The 21,457-nt window shown below is 30.4% G+C and overlaps 2 protein-coding genes across 2 annotated transcripts; one reads left to right on the top strand and one right to left on the bottom strand.

Moving 5' to 3' along the window:
- Nucleotides 1-717: 717 nt before the first annotated feature.
- Nucleotides 718-10,329, top strand: LOC101249379 (oxysterol-binding protein-related protein 1B-like). The gene is made up of 10 exons (XM_004242949.5): nt 718-1,475; nt 2,373-2,726; nt 4,417-4,516; nt 6,381-6,817; nt 7,428-7,583; nt 8,094-8,261; nt 8,335-8,475; nt 8,860-9,090; nt 9,188-9,301; nt 9,886-10,329. The coding sequence occupies exons 1-10, from the start codon at nt 990-992 to the stop codon at nt 10,042-10,044; spliced, it is 2,346 nt and encodes a 781-aa protein (XP_004242997.3). The 5' UTR covers nt 718-989; the 3' UTR covers nt 10,045-10,329.
- An 885-nt stretch (nt 10,330-11,214) lies between these two features.
- LOC101254399 (gamma-glutamyl peptidase 3-like) lies at nt 11,215-14,041 on the bottom strand. The gene is made up of 4 exons (XM_004242583.4): nt 13,639-14,041; nt 12,840-13,004; nt 12,009-12,176; nt 11,215-11,540 (listed from the first exon to the last, which is right to left on the bottom strand). The coding sequence occupies exons 1-4, from the start codon at nt 13,966-13,968 to the stop codon at nt 11,418-11,420; spliced, it is 786 nt and encodes a 261-aa protein (XP_004242631.1). The 5' UTR covers nt 13,969-14,041; the 3' UTR covers nt 11,215-11,417.
- Between the last annotated feature and the right edge of the window lie 7,416 nt (nt 14,042-21,457).

Raw genomic sequence — 21,457 nt, 5'->3', positions numbered from 1 at the left:
CATAACACTATGAATAAAATTTGTTATTATTGATCAATTAAGACATTCAAATGGCTCATCAATGTTGATGATATATGGGGTAAATAATTTATTAGGGTAAATATTCAGTATTTGATTCGATATTTTTAAAATTTAATTTTGATATCGTGAATAATTATTAATTAAAAATAAATATCAAATATCGAATTTATAATTCATTAAAAGTGGACGTTTAATACTTATTTTTGGTGTTTCTGAAATCTAGTTTCGATAATTTCGATAGTTCTCAAATATTGAACTTATAATTCCTTACGAATAGACGTTCAACATTTTCAAAGTTTGATTCAATTATTTCGATAATTGGTTATTAGAAGTATATGCTAAATACTATTCTTAAAATTCAATTTCGATAATCTTGATAATAAATATTTAAAATTAGATACGAAATATTAAACATACATTCATTAGAGGTGAATATTCAATATTCATTAATTCAATATTTTCAAAGTTCAATTTCAATAATCTCAATAAACAATAATTAAAAATAGATACTAATTAAGTATCAAACTTTTAAATTTTGATTTGATACCATAATCAAATTTCACTATGATAAATATCAATTTTATGTGCTAATTCAATTGTCGATAATCTATGTCGAGTAATAATATAATAGTAATAATATTGTATCTTTATTTTTATAGTTATAGAAAAAGTTAGATGACGGCACGTAATCCATTTGGCCCACATAGATTTTCCCTCCTATTTAAATTGCCTTTATAAAATTCCACAAAATTTCCGCCACCGTACCGCCGTTAATCATCCGCCATCGCCGCTGCTTCCGCCGCCGTTTTCTACCATCAGTCGCCGTCCGTACACGTATTCTTCTTCTCTTTTTTTCTGTTTCCGCAAAAATTAAATTAAATTATCCAAAATAAAAAATTAATTTCGAAAGCTCCGATTATCGCGGTAGAATCGCCACGATGAAGAAATTCAGATAAAATCAAGGCATTATGGTGAAGAAATTCAAAAAAAAAATGCATTCGATTTGTTGTGACACAGACGTGGCTGATCGGAATACGGCATCAGCATTGCCGGTGACTAATAATATACCTTTATCTAAGTTCCTCGATATGCATCCACCGCGATCTCCTCCTCAATCCAAATCACGCGCCACCGCTATTAACAACGGGGAAGCTGATTATTCCGGCGATGAATTTCATTCAGCGAGGATGAATGATGTTGCAGGGAATGACATTTCTGGAATTTTATACAAATGGGTGAATTACGGTAAAGGATGGAGACCTCGATGGTTCGCTTTACGTGATGGAGTTCTTTCGTATTACAAAGTCAATGGACGGCATAAGATTGTGACGAATTCGGAGACGGAGAAAGGATCCATGATCATCGGAGAAAAGTCGTTTCGCCGGATTAATACTTCGTCAAGCACATCTTCGAAATCTCATCGGCGAAAACCTTGCGGAGTAATTCACCTTAAGGTATCTTACATTTCCTCATTTCGAAGTTTTTTTTAGAATAATTTTAGTTATAATTAATTATAAAGATGATCATCTCGTGGCTATTGAGAACGAATTAAATTATTTATTTCTCAATGTTTTAGGGTTAGGTTAGTTGTGAATTGTGAAATTTTATATAAAAAAAAATGAAATGATTACCTTTTAAAAGGTCACTTGTATGTTGTGTAATGCTCTCTATTTCAACATTATTTCGTTGTTGTTATTGCTCTCATTTATGTATATCTCTTTTTTTCAAATTGTTTGGCATCCTTTACGTAAGTCGAGAGTCTACCAGAAATAACTTCTCTAATTTTATGAGGTAGTGGTAAGGTCTACTTACAGTCATATACGCTACCCTCCGTAGACTACTTGTGGGATTACAGTGGGTTGTTATTGATGTAGTTACCTTTTAAAGTCACTTTAGGGAATTTTCAATTGTTACCTTAGTACTTATTATGTCCAAATCAAATGGGGGAGTGATTGATTAAGTATTGTGTTGATAGAAACTTCAAAATTACTGTTTGAAGTTAAATAGTTGAAATGGATTTGAAATTTTGAAAGAATTACGTGTATGCCATATTCTATTTTGGGGACGTTGAAAATAAGATGTGCCGTATAAACTAAGATAATGGGTGTACATTATGCTCGCAAGTAGCAACTGTTCCCTAGTGGTTAGTAGTGGAATGCTTATTGGTAGACCAATGTACTGTTTCTAAAGTTTTGTTCAACATTTTTGTGACTTCTTGCGGGGTTCTTTATTTCATGATGTTAGTGTGCCTTGTAAAATATCAATTTGTAACACAGATGTGTTTGTTTTATTTGTCTGACTGTTTTGATTTCGGAGTTGGATGTTCTACTAACCAATTAGTGTTTTTATAGGTATCGTCAATAGAAAGTCGATCAGACGACCGGAGGTTTTCTATAAATACTGGGACAAAGAGGTTGCATTTGAGGGCAGAAACAAAGGAGGACCGACGTATTTGGTTGGAGGCATTGACTGCGGCAATAAAGTTGTTTCCAACATGCGATCCTGTTCTTGAAGCTCAAATGAATGAGAATGTGTCTGTGTCAACTGAAAAGTTGAGGCAAAGACTCTTGGAGGAAGGTGTAAGTGAGGTCGTGATTCGGGACAGTGAGCAGATTATGAGAAATGAATTTGCAGCATTGCATAGTCATCTCCAGCAGGTGAAGCGGAAGCAGATGCTACTGCTTGATAAATTGGGACAATTGGAGGTATTACCTGCCCCAACATGACAAATTTTTGCTATTCCTTTTGCAACTTCCACTTGCTAATCATTTCATAAGTCTTTGTTTTAGAAAATGACACTTCGGGACTCAAATAGTTATTGAATGAAGCTCGGGAGATGGCAGTTATCAAAAGGCTTAGGAAGATGTCATATGCTAGGCAGCTCTTATTTACACTAGTGCTTCTCATAGCATAGTAGAACCTTTACAAAATGTTATGTAGGAAAAAATCTTATCTAATTGCACTATGAAGCAAAAATCATTCATTTCAGTCTACACCAAAATGGAGAACTACGATTTGGCTTGAACTGCATAAATGATTCACTTGAAGAATCTCCTCAATGAGAAAAATCTTTTAACATTCTTTGAATTCTATTTTTATTTTTTTTGGTCTGAAACCAAAAATAGAACTTCAATTTCATGGGGAGAGTCTAGTCGATGAGAGATGACTGTACATTTACACTCAATTGAGTTGAAACTAGTCTTAGAAGTTCCTTTCTTGAGTCTGCTGCATATTGTAAGAAATTCCTATGCCTCACTACTCATGTTGAATCTCCCTTCTAGCTGACTTAGCCAATTAACTGATGAATGTGGTTTGTGCTTGATTCTGCCTTAATAATAAAGCTGGTGATCATCAATTCATCAGGGCGTGTATTTGTTTACATGCTAGACGGAAAGAATTAAATAAACAGTTCTGCATCCATTGACGAGCTTTGCAGTGCAACAAGATGGATTGTATGACAGGTTCTATTTAGTATGGATTCCTCACGAGAGTTTGTCTTGAGTAATATTAGGTAGAGCACTTCAAAATTACCAGTATTGGAGTACTTACACTGTTAGTTTCGTTAATAGTTATAGAATGGAATAGAGAAGAAGATTGCAGTCATGATAATTATCTTCATAATTAGGGAAAAGTGAGAATAGAACGGGAAGACAGGAGAGTAAATCTTGGCATTAAAGTGAAAGAGATTGCAGCGACCGGAACAGCTAGGAGAGAGTAAGAATGAGAAAAAGACATTGAAAGATCAGTTGAAGGAAATGCCAGAGTGGAAAGTGTAGGACTTACTATTTTCAAGTGCAGGAGTAATAATGAATCATGGCATGGAGGAAAGTTGTTGATACTCTATTCCGAATCAATCATTCATTCATCTCAAATTACTAAATGATGTAACAGCCTCTATAATGGACTAGAAGTTACTAAAATTTGAATTGTATTGCATGAGAAATTATCAGGCGCCAGATTTGCTTATATCTCTTCAGAAAAATGGAAATGTATTTCTCCATCTATTAAAATGAAGAAAGCACGGTTAGGAAGTTATTGGAACATACTATCTTTTTCATGACTCACTAGATTTTTGCCAGAATAATGTCTGCTTTTGTTGTGTAAAAACTTCTATGCATTTCACGTTCAACTAGCATTACTAAACAGCAGATCCCAAATAAGCAACACGAGCATATATTTTATTTCTTTATGCCCCAAAATGTTTCTGCTTCTATATATATAGTAATGCCAGTTGAGGTTGTTTTCATTTGATTTCATTGCTGGATCCTGATTTAGGTGTCTATATGAAATATAATTTATTTGCTGAATTCTACTTAGTTGAGCCTCAGAGTCACTCACATATGAGATTCATGTGCTTTATGATATACTGATACTGCTCTTAATCTGTTCACCCAGACAGAAAAAGTTGACCTCGAGAACACTCTCATTGATGAGGGTCAGAGACAGGCAAGAGATCGTCAAACTTATTCTGAAGCATCCCTAGATAAATTTAGAGGTTAGCATATTTATAAGTTATTTCTCATTGATGCAGTGCAACTGTTTCAGCTTTAGTGATGGTATTTTTAATTTTTCTCTCCTAAAATAATAATGCCAAGGTCTAACAGTTTCGTTCTAGGCATCTAATAACCAGCCCACCACTTCGCATTATCTAGATCTAAAGAATCAGTCAAGATATGATATATTTGCCATATCTTTGAGCAACTGAAATGTTTTGCATAAACAAAAAAGCCAGCTTGCATGCACTTCGATATTGATCGAGTACCTGCTACTTTCTACCTGCATTGCTCTTGGGTTACTCGGCTTATGAAGGTTTGGACAGATAGAAAGATTTCATTTAGTGTTACGTCTTCTGGGGATTTAAACCTTGGTTACCACAATAGTTTCGCAAAACTTTTGGTCTCTAGACCATCTCGTTGGGGCATGCCTCCACCTTGCTTTGTAGAAAATGCTCAAGTATGTTACAAATGAATTTGGTAGGAAATGCTTAAAGAACCTCTTATACTATGGGGAATATGTCTAAAATACTCATGAGAGAACAATTATTATTTTCAATACTTAACGAGAACAGATTTTTGTAAAATTAACACTGAAAATGACATGAAAGCTTTGCTCAGCTGTCAATACAAGAATTTCTTATTGTTGTTATATTGTTTTCAAGTCAACTGATAAAAACACAAGGTCTCTACTACTAGGGAGATGTTCAAATCTAAACTTCCATGAACAATTTCATTCTGTAGGCAACTTACCTGATTCTAATATTATGTTTATGAATGATCATGTAACAAGGGGATACACTGACTGATTATGCAGACACTTTTAGATTATTGCATTCAAAAGACTGCGCTTACCTTAGCCTAGTAGCATTGAGCTAGATATTTTTGGCCTTTAATAAATTTAAGATTGAACAAAACTTTAGTTTGTAACAACAAAATTCAACAGTGTTCCTGTTAATACTCTCATTAGATTTGAAAATATGGAGGATCTTGTCCTATGCCTCATGAGTTTCCTGCTCCTTTTCTTTTGTGATGGAATCTTAAATGTTTTAGGTAAATGTCATGGAAGATGTGAATGTTTTTTTTTCTTCATTTAGTAGTAAACTGTTACTCCCTTGAATGGACCATATATATTTTTTTATTTTGTAGAGAACTCGTGTGCTTGGGAGTCTGTGATGAGTAAATAAACCAAGGTTTTGACATGGCTGCAATTTTAGTAAAATTGAGATTATTTCGTTTCCTTTCTTACAAGAGAGTGGCCCACATGTCTTATTTATTGAAATGGGGGTGGGGGGTGAGAATCGAAAACCAGAACTTTATTGATGGGATTTTCATCCTCTTTATGCCATTTGGATGAAGTTTCCTATAGAAGAATAGTCTGTTGAGTAAGTGGAGAGGAAAGATCTCCAACGAACTTTATCTCATTCCGTTCGAGTGGCTCAACCAGTAGCCATAAGTCAATAAGCTTTTCCAAAAATAAAAGTTAAATTTTTTAAAAAGCTACTTATTGTAAGTTAAGACTTTTTTTTAAAAAATAATAATTCAAGATGACAATTGACAATTTATACATTTGAAAATCTTTGTTAAAGTTGGTTACTTCATATTTAAAAGCAAAGTTGAAAGGCTGAAGAGGTAAATTAGGATTCGAACTGGTTTAGCAATTTAGAAATGGTGAACTCTAGATTGGTTTATTCCTTCTGTATTGCAAGTTTCTCTGGTGTGAAGTTACCCGGATTTCTTTTGTAAATGGTTTGGTCATTGTTTCATTCTTACATTTACCATTTTTGCTGATGGAACTACTCTTGAATAAATTATTAAATGAATCATTCGAGGAGGTTTCCTAACTAGATTTCTTTCTTCTTCTAGTATTTCTAGGAGGAAGTGCAAGTGGATCTGACAACGAAGAGGATGATTCTGATGATGAAGTAGATGCTGATAGCTTGTTTCATGATGCTAAAGATGCTCTTTCTTCGAGTTCCGCAAGAAGCACTGATTCTGATGATGAAAGATCATCATTTGATTCGACTGTAGAGTTTCATCCTGCTGAAGATGGTCTTAGTTCTGGTACAAGATTTGCTACATCTGACTATCCTTTTGTGAAGCGAAGGAAGAAATTGCCAGAACCACATGAGAAGGAAAAGGGAGTAGGCCTTTGGTCAATGATCAAAGATAACATCGGCAAGGATTTAACTAAAGTTTGTTTGCCAGTGTTCTTCAATGAGCCACTCTCTTCTTTGCAGAGATGCTTTGAAGAATTTGAATACTCTTACCTTCTTGACCAAGCATATGAATGGGGAAAAACGGTAATAATTTTCTGGACTTCGTCTCTATGTTTGATCTTCATTTGTTGCTTCCATGCATTGATTACACATCATTTATATGACTATTCAGAAAATATCCAGCCGATGCCATGTAGCTCCAAGACTAAGTAAAGTTTTGAGAAATTTGTAATATATGCATGTTTGAGTTTCTCTATTTCCCCCTTTGTTTCAGGATCCCTCATATTTTCTTCAGTATACTCATGATAGTCATTCTGTCTTTCCATTATTGCCTTCTTTTTGTGTATTTATTTAGGAAGAATCTGAAAGCTTTGATAAAATGTACTGATAGACGAAAAATTAACAATGTGTGAAAAGGCATATTCTTTAATGCCTGCAATTTGTAGAAAGATAAAGATTAGGCCTAGGTGTCATGTCTTTACCGTATTTGATACCTTTCTCTTGACTGTTTTTCTAATTATTATCATTAGATTAACAAATCAGGATTTACTAACTCGTATTCAGAACGTACTTTGGTAAGTAATAACTCTGTAAATGCCTTCTCTTTTTGGATTTCTGTCATTTGTGATGCATGCCATTCTTTGCCTTCTCTGCCCTTTGAAAATATACCACCTTTGTTCACAAAACTTTGTAGGGAAATAGCATTATGAGGATTCTTAGCGTTGCAGCATTTGCTGTATCCGGATATGCTTCAACTGATGGAAGGATGTTCAAGCCATTTAATCCATTATTAGGCGAGACATATGAAGCTGATTACCCAGACAAGGGGTTGCATTTCATCTCGGAAAAGGTAGTCTTAGAAGCAGCTGGTTTTGAGTGGCCCCTTTTCCTTATTCTAGATCATTGTCTATAGCTTAATGTTCTTCAAGTTTAGACTTACTATGCACACGTAGAAACATGCATAGGGCAAAAATGGAAATAACGTAGGGAGAAACTATTCTGCAACTTTTACCAGTTCATTCTGAAGTTTAATATTTCAAACCTACTAACAAAATGATGAATGACAATACACTTATTATTTGAAACACAAACAGGCACCAATTACTACCAGCATTAAACACTTAAAAGAGAAATACTTTAGACGTCGGAAGATTGAGATGTGATCCTTGACCTATTTGCATGTATTTTTCACATTATTGTCACATATTTCTATGTTTTGACAGTCAAGTAACAAATACCCTTCGTACAAAAATTTGGTGAAGAAAAGAGCACGGCTTGCTATGTAATATGATCTCTGCAACTTGACTTTTATCATCTTCTTGTTCCTGCTTGTTTGATAACGTATTTCTTGGTGACATAGGTTAGTCATCACCCCATGATTCTTGCATGTCACTGCCAGGGTCGAGGTTGGAAATTTTGGGGAGATACAAATTTAAAAAGTAAATTCTGGGGTCGATCAATCCAACTTGACCCTGTTGGTGCCCTTACCGTGGAGTTCGATGATGGAGAGATTTATCAGTGGGGCAAGGTATGTGTATTAAATTGAAAATACTGCAACTCCTTTTGGAGAAGTTTGCTGAACCATTTAACTGAATAATCAGGTTACAACTTCCATCTACAACATCATTATAGGAAAGCTCTACTGTGACCACTATGGCACGATGTATATCCGAGGGAATCGAGATTACTCCTGCAAGCTAAAATTTAAGGAGCAGTCTATTGTGGAAAGAAATCCTCACCAGGTGCAGAATCTCCACCTTACTAGTGCTTGTGTTCTTCCCACACCGCTCTCTATCAATTAGTGTCCTAGTGATCTTTGGCTGTGAATGATAATATCTGAAGCTTATAATCCCTTTTGTGGGGATTTTGGTTAAGAAATGCTGCATTACTTTCTTACTCAACGCTAAGTCACTTTAGCATTCCCTGTTTATATGGTATTCTCTCTTCACATATGGTCTTGGTATTATTTATATCTCTTCTATATTTGCCATGCTTTTAAATGTAATATCTGTATACAGCCCATATATATGGAAATTGAGCTCGTTGGTTGCCTTTTAATGCATTATGTTATTCTAAAAGGATGGTTAAGGCTTCATAAATCGTCTCATATCAAATTGTCTTTGCAGGTACACGGAGTCATACATGATAAGAATGGAAAAAGAGTGGCAACTATTAATGGAAAATGGGATGAGAGTTTGCATTACTCTATGGGGGATAATCCGTCAGATGATGTTGGACAAGATTCTGATTCAAAGTCACATTTGATTTGGAAGCGAACCAAACCATCAGATTTCCAAACAAAGTACAATTTAACGCAGTTTGCAATCACCCTGAATGAGCTCTCTCCTGACCTTAAGGTAAGGGGATACTATAATTGATAGTTTTCGTTTTGTCCTGTTCATCCATATCTTTCAAATGTATTCTCCTATCTAATGCTATTGTCAACGCAAACAGAAAAAGCTGCCACCGACAGATTCAAGGCTTAGACCTGATCAAAGGTTTCTTGAAAATGGAGAGTATGATATGGCTGATTCAGAAAAGTTGCGATTAGAGCAAAGGCAACGTGAGGTAATGGAAATAGTTATTTTTTCATTAGTAACATTCTAATTAGCATGGTGTCATCTATGACTTCTTAGTTTCTTCGATTTTCTCGTTGGAATTTATTAGATTAGTGCTAATATATGTGTATTAGCTTGATTTATAATGAGGTAACAAGGTAATTCACATGCTTAAACCTGATTTTATATACAAGTCTTTTATAGGAGTTGTTTGTTTGGATGAATAAACGATAGGAGTAACATTCGTGCGACAGAAGGTGGGATATCTATATGCATGTAGTGAATATAGACTTTCTAGTGTTAGAGAAACACTTCTCTTTTCCATTTAAAAATTCTCTTGACACAACATTGCACTAAATGTGCTTAAATGGAGCGACTTTCACATCACCGACCCTTACTTGCTTGAGATTATGGCATAATTGTTACTACAACAATAAACTTGGTGTTATCCCACGAGTAGGGTCTGAGGAAGGTAAGGTATGCACATCCTTACCCCTATCTTTATGGGGTAGTTAGGTTGTTTCTAATTGACCCTCGACAACCCTTCTCCTCCCTTTTCCGAGCCCGGGCATAATTGTTAATTTGTATATGCAGGCAACAAAGATGCAGGAAAGAGGATGGCAACCAAGGTGGTTTGCTAAAGAAAAAGGTAGTGATACATATAAATATAAAGGAGGATATTGGGAAGCTAGACAAACTGGTAAATGGATTTCATGTCCACATATCTTTGGTGAAATATCTCAACACACTTAATTTCACATTACTATAAATTACTTTAATTTTTCTTATACAAGCCAAAAAAATGGAACTGAAATTGATAGATGTAAACTAAAACCACAAAGTTAGATATAGATTAAAAAGATTTGAGTCCCCTACATCCATTGAATTATTGTATTTAAACAGAATAAAATGTACAATGCCTTTCATTGGCTGTTGATCAATTTTTGATTTTGTAACTGATTATTTCTATTTTTTTTTATGGAATACAACAGTGTATATAAATTTATTAGACATTTTGTTAATTATTGGGTGTATAAATCTTGTATTATTTATGTCTTGACCTAGCTCATACGTGTGAATATTTCGATGGAGAATTGCCGTGTATAAATAAAGTTTTATGTATATATAGCAGATGTTAAATTCACTTGAATTTTTTTGTACGTTTACTTTTCTTATTGTTTAAAGAAAAATCATGGCTCGATCGCTGATTAGAACTTTAGAAAGGAAAATCGATGGAAAAAGAAAGTCAAATATTTAGTGATATAGTAAGAAAAAGGCAGCCTAGGAATTTCAGTCAAAACAAATTAATGGAAAATTATCGAAGAAAATTTGAGTTGTAAATTTTGACCTCTTCACTTTATGCAATATTTGATTTATCTTTAATTAAAAATGTTAAGGTTTAAGTCGTATGAATAAAAAATAAATTGATTTGATGCGATTTTAATGTGAATTAGTGCACTAGAAAACATGTGTCTTTAGAAGCAAAAATAGAAATTAATTTCATTGACCACTTCACTTCATGCAATATAAAAAATCTTATTTTTTTTTCTTTGATTTTTGAAAATATTGATACTTAAAATTTAGTTTCCTCACATATTAATAAAGGGGATTACATATACTGATAATTTTTGTTATAATTATTGTTAATTATTAATAAATGTGTGATTCTTTCTTAATTAAAAATTTTAGGTTCAAGTCATATGAATAATAATAGTTCATTTTCTCTTAAAGGACCATCTGATACCATTTGAATTTGAATAACTCAATTAGAAAATATGCCAACCCTTTAATTAAATGTGGTTTTTTGGGCGTAAGTCATATTACTTTTTTATTTTATAACTTTTTATTTTCACAAAAATAATCATCAATAATATTTAAACTCGTAACTTAATTGGAAAAATAAATAAATAAATAAAAGGAAAATAAAGAAAAGAAACTTATATATTTCATGTATTGTAGATTGCGTTTCAACATTTAGGATGTACACAAGTAATAATGACCTTTAGTTAGGTTTAGATATTTTTCTGATGTGAACCAACATTACATTTGATTATTTCGATTATAACAATTAAAAAAAAAAAGTAATACAAAGATATATGCATACGAAAATACAAAGTGTTAAAATATCATATATTGCTATTGATAAATTCCATTTCCCTTTTGAGAAATTTCTTGCAAATTTTTTCCAAACATTTCCTATCTGGCTCAGCTTTATAAAGCTTAGATTTTGCAGCTTCTGCAAATTCACTCTGTATATTAATAAAAACACAAATAAAAAAAATCATTAGACTGAGAAAGTTACATGAAATAATAACAAAATCATAAAATAAAATAAAGATGTTTAAAAATATAAATATTCTTGTTTATAAAAATATAAAGGATATATAATTGCACTTTGGTCCCTTAATTACTGATAAATTTTGCGAACATATTTGGTTAGTGGTATGAAAAGTACTACAATAACATCAGTTAATTGAAGGTTAAATATGTTTTTTTTTTAAAATAAAAACTATAAGGACCAAAATTACAAGTCAGCGATAATAATAAAATGATTTAACACTTCATAAATCGTTAAATATGTGAAGATTTTCGGTCTAAGGGATCAAAAGTGCATATATATTAAATAATTGAAGGTTAAATATACTTAATTGAAATCGAAATATATCCATCGATATTTAAAAGGACCAAAAGTGCTGATCTAAAGAAATTATAAGTACCTGAATGGAACCATTGGAAAGTAGTCTATCAATTAGATTTGAGACTATATCTTTTGTATATTCAGGATGACCTTGTATACCTAAAATATGATCTCCCATTGTAAACATCTCCACATTTGTTTTTTCTGAAATTGCTACTATTTCTGCTCCCTTTGGCACTTCCCACACCTGTTCAATTTTTTTGAATTCGATTTAATTTATATACACTAACAGTAATATCGTATATAAGAAAGAGATCAGAGCCTGCTTAAATAGATGAGTGATATGTAATAACTTTACTTGCAATAAATAAAATAAGATTTTTCTTTTAACACAAAAGAGAGAGATAAGTAGGTTATTTGGGATAAGAGTGGCTGTTTGATTTTATTTTTTAGTTTTCAATGATTATTCAGATGTTTTAATTAAAGGCAAAACAAGGGATTTAAACACTTTTTGGAGATATGAGTTTAGAATATAATAGTTGTTAAAATTATAGTGTATCTTTTCATATTTCATGTCGAAAATACTGAAGTGACAACTAAAAGCTATGCTAATTATTTAATTATTATAAGCAGGTAACATATCTTATTTCTTACGTAATTGTTTTTATTTTTTAAAGAATAGATACATACATGTTTTATCTTTTAGGTAACTTGATAATATATAGTAAATTGTTTTACACTATTCTAGCAAGTCAAATAAGCATGGAAAATGTTGGTGATAACATTGATACATAGTGATTTGACTTTGTACTTTGTGTTCCACATAATAGGCAAAAAATTCCAAGTAAATATTATTTCATAATAGAAAAAAAAACATAGAGATTATTTTATATATATATATATATATTACCTCATCTTGGTGGCACTCAATAATTGAAAGTGCTAGTGGGATTTCATCCAAATCACTAAGGAAGCTATGTGTTGAGAAGTCCTTCACAATGTTCAATTTTCTTAGTCCAATGTCCCATCCATTGTTAGCTTTTCCAACTTTTCCTCCCAAAGCTCTACACAAAACCTATAATATGGATATAAAAATATTTAGTAAAATAATGTTAGATATATATCCAAAATCCTCTTTTTATTTTGAAAAAATAAAATCAAGAATCAACCAAATATAAAAGAAAAAGTCACCCTTTTAGAACAAGAATATGCAAGTAGTACTTTAGCAAGTGCTATATAATGTCCTTTTGCACTTTGGTATTTGTACTTTACCCAACTTGTTGGATGATTTTTTTTAATTCCTAGAAAATATCTTTCAAGAATCAAGACTTGAAGTAACGGTAAAATTATCTCATTATAAAATTACATTTAAACGTTGCATGATCTTGGAATGACTTCATGCACCAAGTTGACTTTTTTAGAAAATACCATCCTTATTCCATTACTACAAAATGTTGATTTTCGACTAACGTCTCATTTAAATTTACTCTTCAAACCCTTTTATCAATAAGTCAAATTCACATGAATTTCATCTTAATAATACATACTCATTTTTTTAGTTAGTGTTAAAAAGATTATCTGTTTTATTTTTAAGATTACTAATCTCTTCAATTACATATATCATATAACATATGTAATTATCTTTTAAATGCTTTGATAATGCTTTTACAGTACTGTCAGTGTATAAAAGTTAAAACGAATAAACAAACCTGATGTCCAAAGCAAATACCAAGAACTTTCTTTTGCATGAAATACAAATTTTGCAAAAGTATACAAAGTTTGAGAATCCAATGCTCATTCCCATATGCATCAAATGGACTTCCACTAATTACAAATCCATCATAATTAATAAGTTGATCCATTTCTGGAAATTCATCATCAACAACTCTAAATAAATCCCATTTTTCTCCAAATTCTTCATCACCAAATGCTTCAACAAATACATTAAAATATCCTCCATACATTTTTTTCACATATTCTGAATCTTTTGCAGCTAATAATAAAGCATATTTCTTCACTTTTCCACCTTCAATCTTCATAATTATTTTTTGAATAAATTTGTCACTATTTGTGTGTGTGAAAAATGGATTTTTTTTCTTCTTTTGTTGGTTTGTGTTTGAGAGAGTGTAGATAAATGGTTGTATTTATAGAAGAAAAAAAAGAAAGAATAACTACGCGTTTTAATGTGATTAATTAAATATAAGTAATTAAGGAATTAAATAATTAGCAAATGAAAGTTATGAAAGTTGACCATGTAAAACTACTATAGAAAATAGTTATATGTAACACCTCTATATATTATATAATATAATGTAAAAGCTAATTTAACTAGGATTAGAAAACTTATTTTTTATATTATTTAGACTAAGTAATCTATTTTTAGACATAAATTAAATTAATACGAAAACCTAAACAAATTTGATTTCCTAATATAACTTTAATTATTATTCCAATTGTAGCTAGATAAAATCTTTATGTATATATTACCATATATGGACACTTTTTTGACTTTTCGTAAAATTACTTTTTTATATTTTAACACTCTGTAATAAATATTTCAAGAAATATCAAATCCTAAAAAAATTTGGGTTCCTACTTTGATTTTGAATTATTATTCCAATAGTAGTTAAGTAATTAATTACTATTCTTTTTATGTATGTATTACAAATACATTGTAACTTCTTCGTGAATTTATTTTTTTATATTTTGATATTCTTTAATAAAAAATTCAACAAATAAATTTGGTTTCCTATTCTAATTCTGAATTATTATTATTACAATAGTAGCTAGGTAAAAAATATATTATTTTTATGTATGTATTATAATATATTGACACCCTTTAACGTCTTCATGAATTTACATTTTTTATATTTTTTGACACTCTTCAATAAAAAATTCAACTACGCTATTAATAAAATACATATATAATATATCATAACATAAAAAGTGATCGATTCCAATAAAAATATTATCCGTTGTATGGAAATATCGTTATGAGAGATTAGGTCTTATTGTATTTTAATATGTTTTGTTCATACGTATTATTTATTATATTTGTAGTGAATTTTTTATACGTAAATTTAAGGTTTGTATTAAAAAATTAAACCCCATATTGCAACGTTACGGAGTAAAAAGATTATTGTAAACATATAGTTTCAAAAGAAACTAATTAAATAAACCATGAAAAAAGTCAATAGATTTTTCCACAAAATTTCTTACTATTTTATTTATGGATCAATATGATTAATTTTTCTTAAAAAAAGATTAATTATTATAAAAATAGAGCATAATTCCTTATTGGACTTGGTCATATTGTTAGTTTTCTTTTCCTCCTAATTTTTTAATCGGTATTTTAGGATTATTCGTTTATAGTTGATTAAATTTAGAGATGATAACGGGACGAATGTGGGGCAAACCCATACTATCCTTGTAAAGATTTTGGCCCGCTCCACCCCGCGTTGCTTCTAATAGCATAGTTTTTTATTTTTGCTCTTACACCGTATAAATCCGCCCCACATAATTTCAACATTCTTCTAACACTTATTCATGCTAGAAGTGAATTGATTCCTAGTAATTAATTTACGCCTTACGAAAATTTGTATTCTTACTCTTGTTGTAGTCGAGATAAATTTGACCCCTTTCTTATTTTCGCCTATGTATATAAGATACTTTAAGAAGTGAATATCCTTCTTAGTAGCATTGTCCGAAGAAAGAATAGAGTATTTGAACCTGATTAAATCTGGATTCATGTATTGTAAAATTTATTCTGAACGGATACTTTAACAAAAAAAATTCTATTTTCAAGAGTTTGAATCCGAAATATTTAATTAAAGATAGATCATGATTCGTGGTGGACTTGGTCATATTGATTAAAGGAAAATTCGCACATATAACGAAGGAAGTTCAACAATGCATTACTTAGTTTTGACGAAACAAAATTTTAATTATATATACATATATATATATATTATCAATTTTTGTGTGTATTAGTACATGAATTTTTAAAATACTTGTCAGAAGCTATGTTTTAGCTAAAATTTTGTGGCTTTGTTAGTGAGGATATATTAAATAATACTCATTATTTTTTAAAAAGATCGATATCGTTTTTGTGTTTTTAGAGTTTATGTATCACTGTCTGGTTTACGAGAATCAAACAGTTTAATTACGAATGTGAATTTGTACATGAAATTATTGACTTTGTAAAAATAAAATTACATATGTAAAAACTACACAAAAAGTACTATGAATCGAAATAATTGATAATTTATGATATTTAATTAAAAAAAAAGATTACAATCAATACAAATCTTATTTTGAATATCAAAATTCAAAAAATACCATATAAATTGACACATAGAGAATAGTAATTTATTTTGATTTATTCATATTTCCATTGCCTCTATCATGATTTTAATTGAAAGAATAAAAAGAAAACGACTTTTTGTTAAAAAATTAAGACACAAACATAACAATTGTACTATAAAATTCTTAATGTTATTCTTTTTAATTCTTCATGTGCAATTTGTTGAATAAGTCCTTTAAGAAATTCCATGGAAATTTAGAAAAATATGTACATTTTTTAATTAATTATTATTCCTATTAATTGACTTGTACTAGATTGTGTTGTCTTTATCAATTATGAACTACCAACTATGTACCAAATACAACTATTTTCACATTTAATAGGCTATTAAATGCAAAATTATTCTTTTTACTAAGAAAATTTAAAAAGCACAAAAAAAAAATCATCATTTATGTTATATTCGAGAAAAATATTAATATCTTGTATAACATATTCGATTTAACTATATTTGATTTAAACCTGGTATTTTGATTAAAAGAGTTAGTAAATATGTATAAAAAAATAATTTAGAATTTAATTTGTTACTAGCATAATTGATTAGTTTGTGTTGTAGAATTCAAAATTTATAGAGTTCAATTCATGCCTTTGTCTCTCGATTTTTGTATTATACACAATATAATTTGATGAATCTTACAAGTCATAAATATTATCTAAACAAGTAACCATAGTAAATTAAAATGAAATAAATAGCAAAATTTATAAACTTTTTTATTTGTGAAATAATAAATATAAATATAATTGACCAATATATTGGACTCTACCAATTTGGACAAAGATATAAATGCCGGTTGGTTTAGAACAACCAATTACTAATTTCTCACTCAAGTCAATTCTTTCTATTTGTCCTTTTTTTCTCTTTGTGAATCGGTCATGACAACGGAAATTCGTAATCGTAATATTTCATAAAAATAAATTTATTTCAGTATAATTGATCATATTTTTTTGTTTGTACGTATTCAAAAATCAAAATAATAGTTGACTTTTTTTTGTTACAATATTTGAAATTATTGTTCTGATAAGTATTATTTAAGTCGAGTGTCTTTTGAAAAAAATTCTTCTATCACAATAATGCAAGATAAAATTTGCGTACACTTTATCATCGTCAAACCTTAATCACTTATAAATTTTTACTGAATATGTTATTGTTATTATAAATTGGAGCACTGCAAAAATTTTGTGATGAAAGAGATAAATTTCATCATAGAATTTAGCGATAGATATACTCATCATATGTTATCCGTCACAAATTTGTGATTTTACTATAGTCGTATCGTTTAATTATATTTTATTGATCGATTGACATAGTCAAAAGTTGAAAATCTAAGAAGAGAATTGCTTGAAAATGAAATTTAGATGTAATACTTAACGAGGGATATAGTTTATTATAAATATTAGTTTAGACTTTAGTTATTTGATATTTTTTATATTAAGAGATTGAGAAAAAATAACACAAGAAATAGATAAATAAATATTACAATTATCTTTGTATGATTACCTACTACTCATATACTTATATGTTGTAACGGTCAAAATATTCTATTGAAAGGTTCAATTCTTTCATATGCAATACATTCCATTATAAACAATTATAATATTTTTCGTGCGTTTTTTCATTTGATATTCGATATTTATATAAGGTACAATTAATTAAAATTTACGAAAAATTTCACTTTGGAGAAAGATGTGTTATGTAGCAAAAGTGAAGTAGCTTAAAATTGTAATCTTTAGTTAAAGATAGAATAATATTACCATTTTATCACCACAATATTTATCATAATAGACGATTACACACTATCGAAAATAGTTTTTTTTTATCTTTAAACTAGAATAAAGTAATACAATATACATATACTTTGTTTTTCATAAATCTCACTCGTAAAATTTCATTAATTACGATGTCCTTGTTGTTGACTTGGGAAGTAATAATTAAAATACTAAAATGGAAGACTTTATTAGGCAGTTAGTAATTTGTCTACACAACTAAATTCTTTTTTTTTTTTGGTCAAGTCGTGAATAACATTTAATGTGCCATTTTCATATTTATGGTCAATTATCCTAGATTTGTAAGGGTCCTTGACTTGACTTTTTTTTATAAAAATAAAATAAAATTTGGTTATATTGCATGGTCTTCTTTAGTCAATAAAGATGTCTAGGTACATTGCATGTTGTTATATTGTTAACAATTATATATATATATATATGTTTTTTTTTTAAAAAAATCTTATTAAAATTTTTGACTCCAACACTATTTATATTTCATTGAATTGACATAAATGACTAAAGATTTATGAGGAATAGGATTTATTGTAGAGACACTCCTAAAATCAAAGACTTCTTCATTAACGAAGCTTGAACCCAGAATATATGCTTAAAGATAGTGAGGGAATTGTATACATTCAATCACGATCCTAATTGATAATATGTCGACAATTTATAATATTTTTTTAATTTTAATTTATGTGATACAATTTAAATTTCGAGAGTTAAAATTTTCTAAGGTCATAACAGACGTGTATGAAAAATTTCAGCCATTTTATTTTGAGATTTCTTGATAAAAAAAATTCATGGGCTATAGCACACGAAAATAGTTAAAATCTATCTTTGCCGGCTTTGAAGCTCGTTTGAACTTAAAAATGCACCATATTTCCTCGCGAGACGAAATTGTTCCATTTCTAAGGTCTTTATAGACGTCCATGTAAAATTTTGGCAATTTTATTTTAGGATTTTCGGATCAAGAAAAATTCATGGGCTATAGCACACGAAAATCAATAAAATCTGATTTTGCCTACTTTGAGGCTTGTATGAACTTGAAAATGCACTAGTTTTTCCCGCGACACGAACTAGTTCCAGTTCTAAGGTCTTAACGAACGTCTATAAAATTTTTTGGTCATTTTGTTTCAAGAATTTTGGATATAAAAAATCCATGGGTTATATAGCACACGAAAATAGGCCAAAACTGCCTTTGACTGCTTTGAGCTCGTTTGAACTTGAAAATACACCATTTTTCCTCGGGGGACGAACTAATTCCATTTATAAGGTCTTAACCGACATTTATGAAAAATTTCGGTCATTTTATTTTTAGGATTTCCGGATAAAAGAAAATCCATTGGTTATAGCACACGAAAATCGATAAAATTTGTCTTTGCCAGCTTTGTGGCTCGTTTGAATTTGAAAATGCACCATTTTCCCCCACGGAACGAACTGGTTTCATTTCTAAGGTCTTAACTGATGTACACGAAAATTTCGATCATTTTGTTTCAGGATTTCTGATTAAAAAATATTCATGGGCTATAGCACATGAAAATCGATAAAATCTACCTTTGCCTACTTTGGGGCTCATATGGACTTGAAAATACACTATTTTCCCACACGATATGAACTGGTTCCTTTTCAAAGGTCTTATCGAAATCCATAAAAAATTTGACAATTATATTTCTGGATTTTCGGATCAATAAAATTCATGGGCCATAACGCACGAAAATCGGTAAAATTTGTCTTTGCCTATTTTGGAACTTGTTTGAACTTGAAAATGCACTTTTTTTCTCGATGGAACGAACTGGTTCCATTTCTAAGGTCTTAATGGACGTCCATGAATAATTTTGACCATTCATTTCACAATTTTCGGATAAAAAAAATCCACATGCTATAACAGACGAAAATTGGTAAAACTTGCCTCTGCATTCATCGGGGATCGTTTGAACTTGAAAAGACATCATTTTTCCCTGAGGGATGAACTGATTTCATTTCTAAGATCTTAACGGACGTCCATGAAATTTTTTGGCTAATTTCTTTTCGAGATTTCTAATTAAAAAAATTCATGGGCTATAGCACAGTAAAATCGCTAAAATCTGTCTATTTGAAAATGCACCATTTTCCCCCGGAACGAACTATTTCCATTTCCAATGTCTTAACGGACGTCCATGAAAATTTCAGCCATTTTATTTCGAGATTTTCAAATAAAAAAATTCATGGGTTATAGCACATAAAAATCGATAAAATATGTCTTTGCCTGCGTTGGAGCTCGTTTGAACTTGAAAATGCATCATTTATCCCTGCAGGACGAACTGGTTGCTTTTCTAAGGTCTTGACGGATTTTCATGACAAATTTCAGCCATTTTGTTTATGGATTTCTGGATCAAAAAAATACATGGGCTATAACACACGATTATTAGTAAAATCTGTCTTTGCCTGAATTGGGGCTCGTTTAAACTTAAAATAACGTCATTTTTCCCGCGGAAAAAATTGATTCCATATCTTAGGTATTAACAGACGTTTAAAAAAATTTCAGCCATTTTATTTAGGAATTTCTGGATTAAAAAAAAATTCATAGGCTATTGCAAACGAAAATCAATAAAGTATGTCTTTGCCTTATTTGGGGCTTGTTTGAACTTGAAATGTATCATTTTTAAATACGGGACGAAGTGGTTCCATTTGTAAGGTCTTAATGGACATCCATTAAAATTAAGCCATTTTATTTTGAGATTTCCAAATAAAAAAAATTCATGGGCTATATAACACAGGAATATCGATAAAATCTGTCTTTGCGTGCTTTGGGACTATTTTGAACTTGAAAATACACCATTTTTTCCACGGGATGATATGGTTCCATTTCTAAGGTCTTATCAGACGTTCATGAAAATTTTTGTCCATTTTGTTTTAGGATTTTTGGAGCAAGAAAAATCAATGGGCTATAGCACACGAGAATCACTAAAATTTGTCTTTGTCTACTTGGGGCTCGTTTTAACTATAAAATGCCCCATTTTTTTCCGCGTGACGGATTGATTCCATTTCTAAGGTCTTAACAGAAATCCATGAAAAATTTTGGTATTTTGTTTGAAGATTTTCGAATAAAAAAAATTCATGGGCTACAACATACGAAAATCGATAAAATCTGTCTTTGCCTGCTTTGAGGCTTGTTTGAACTTGAAAATCATCATTTTCCCCCTTGGAGTGAACTGGTTCCTTTTATAAGGTCTTAAAGAACATTCATGAAAAAAAAATTCCATTTTATTTTGGAATTTTCGGATTAAAAAAATTCATGGACTATAGCAAATGAAAATCTTTAAGACTCGTTTGTAGTTGAAAGTGCACCATTTATCTTCAAGGGACGAACTAGTTTCATTTCTAAGGTCTTAACAGGCGTGCATGAAAAAATTTGGCGATTT

Source organism: Solanum lycopersicum, chromosome 7 (genome assembly GCF_036512215.1).
Source record: "Solanum lycopersicum chromosome 7, SLM_r2.1".
In the NCBI taxonomy this organism is placed as follows: Eukaryota; Viridiplantae; Streptophyta; class Magnoliopsida; order Solanales; family Solanaceae; genus Solanum; species Solanum lycopersicum.
Note: the sequence above shows the minus strand (reverse complement) of the source record. Positions and strands in the feature narration are given on the sequence as shown.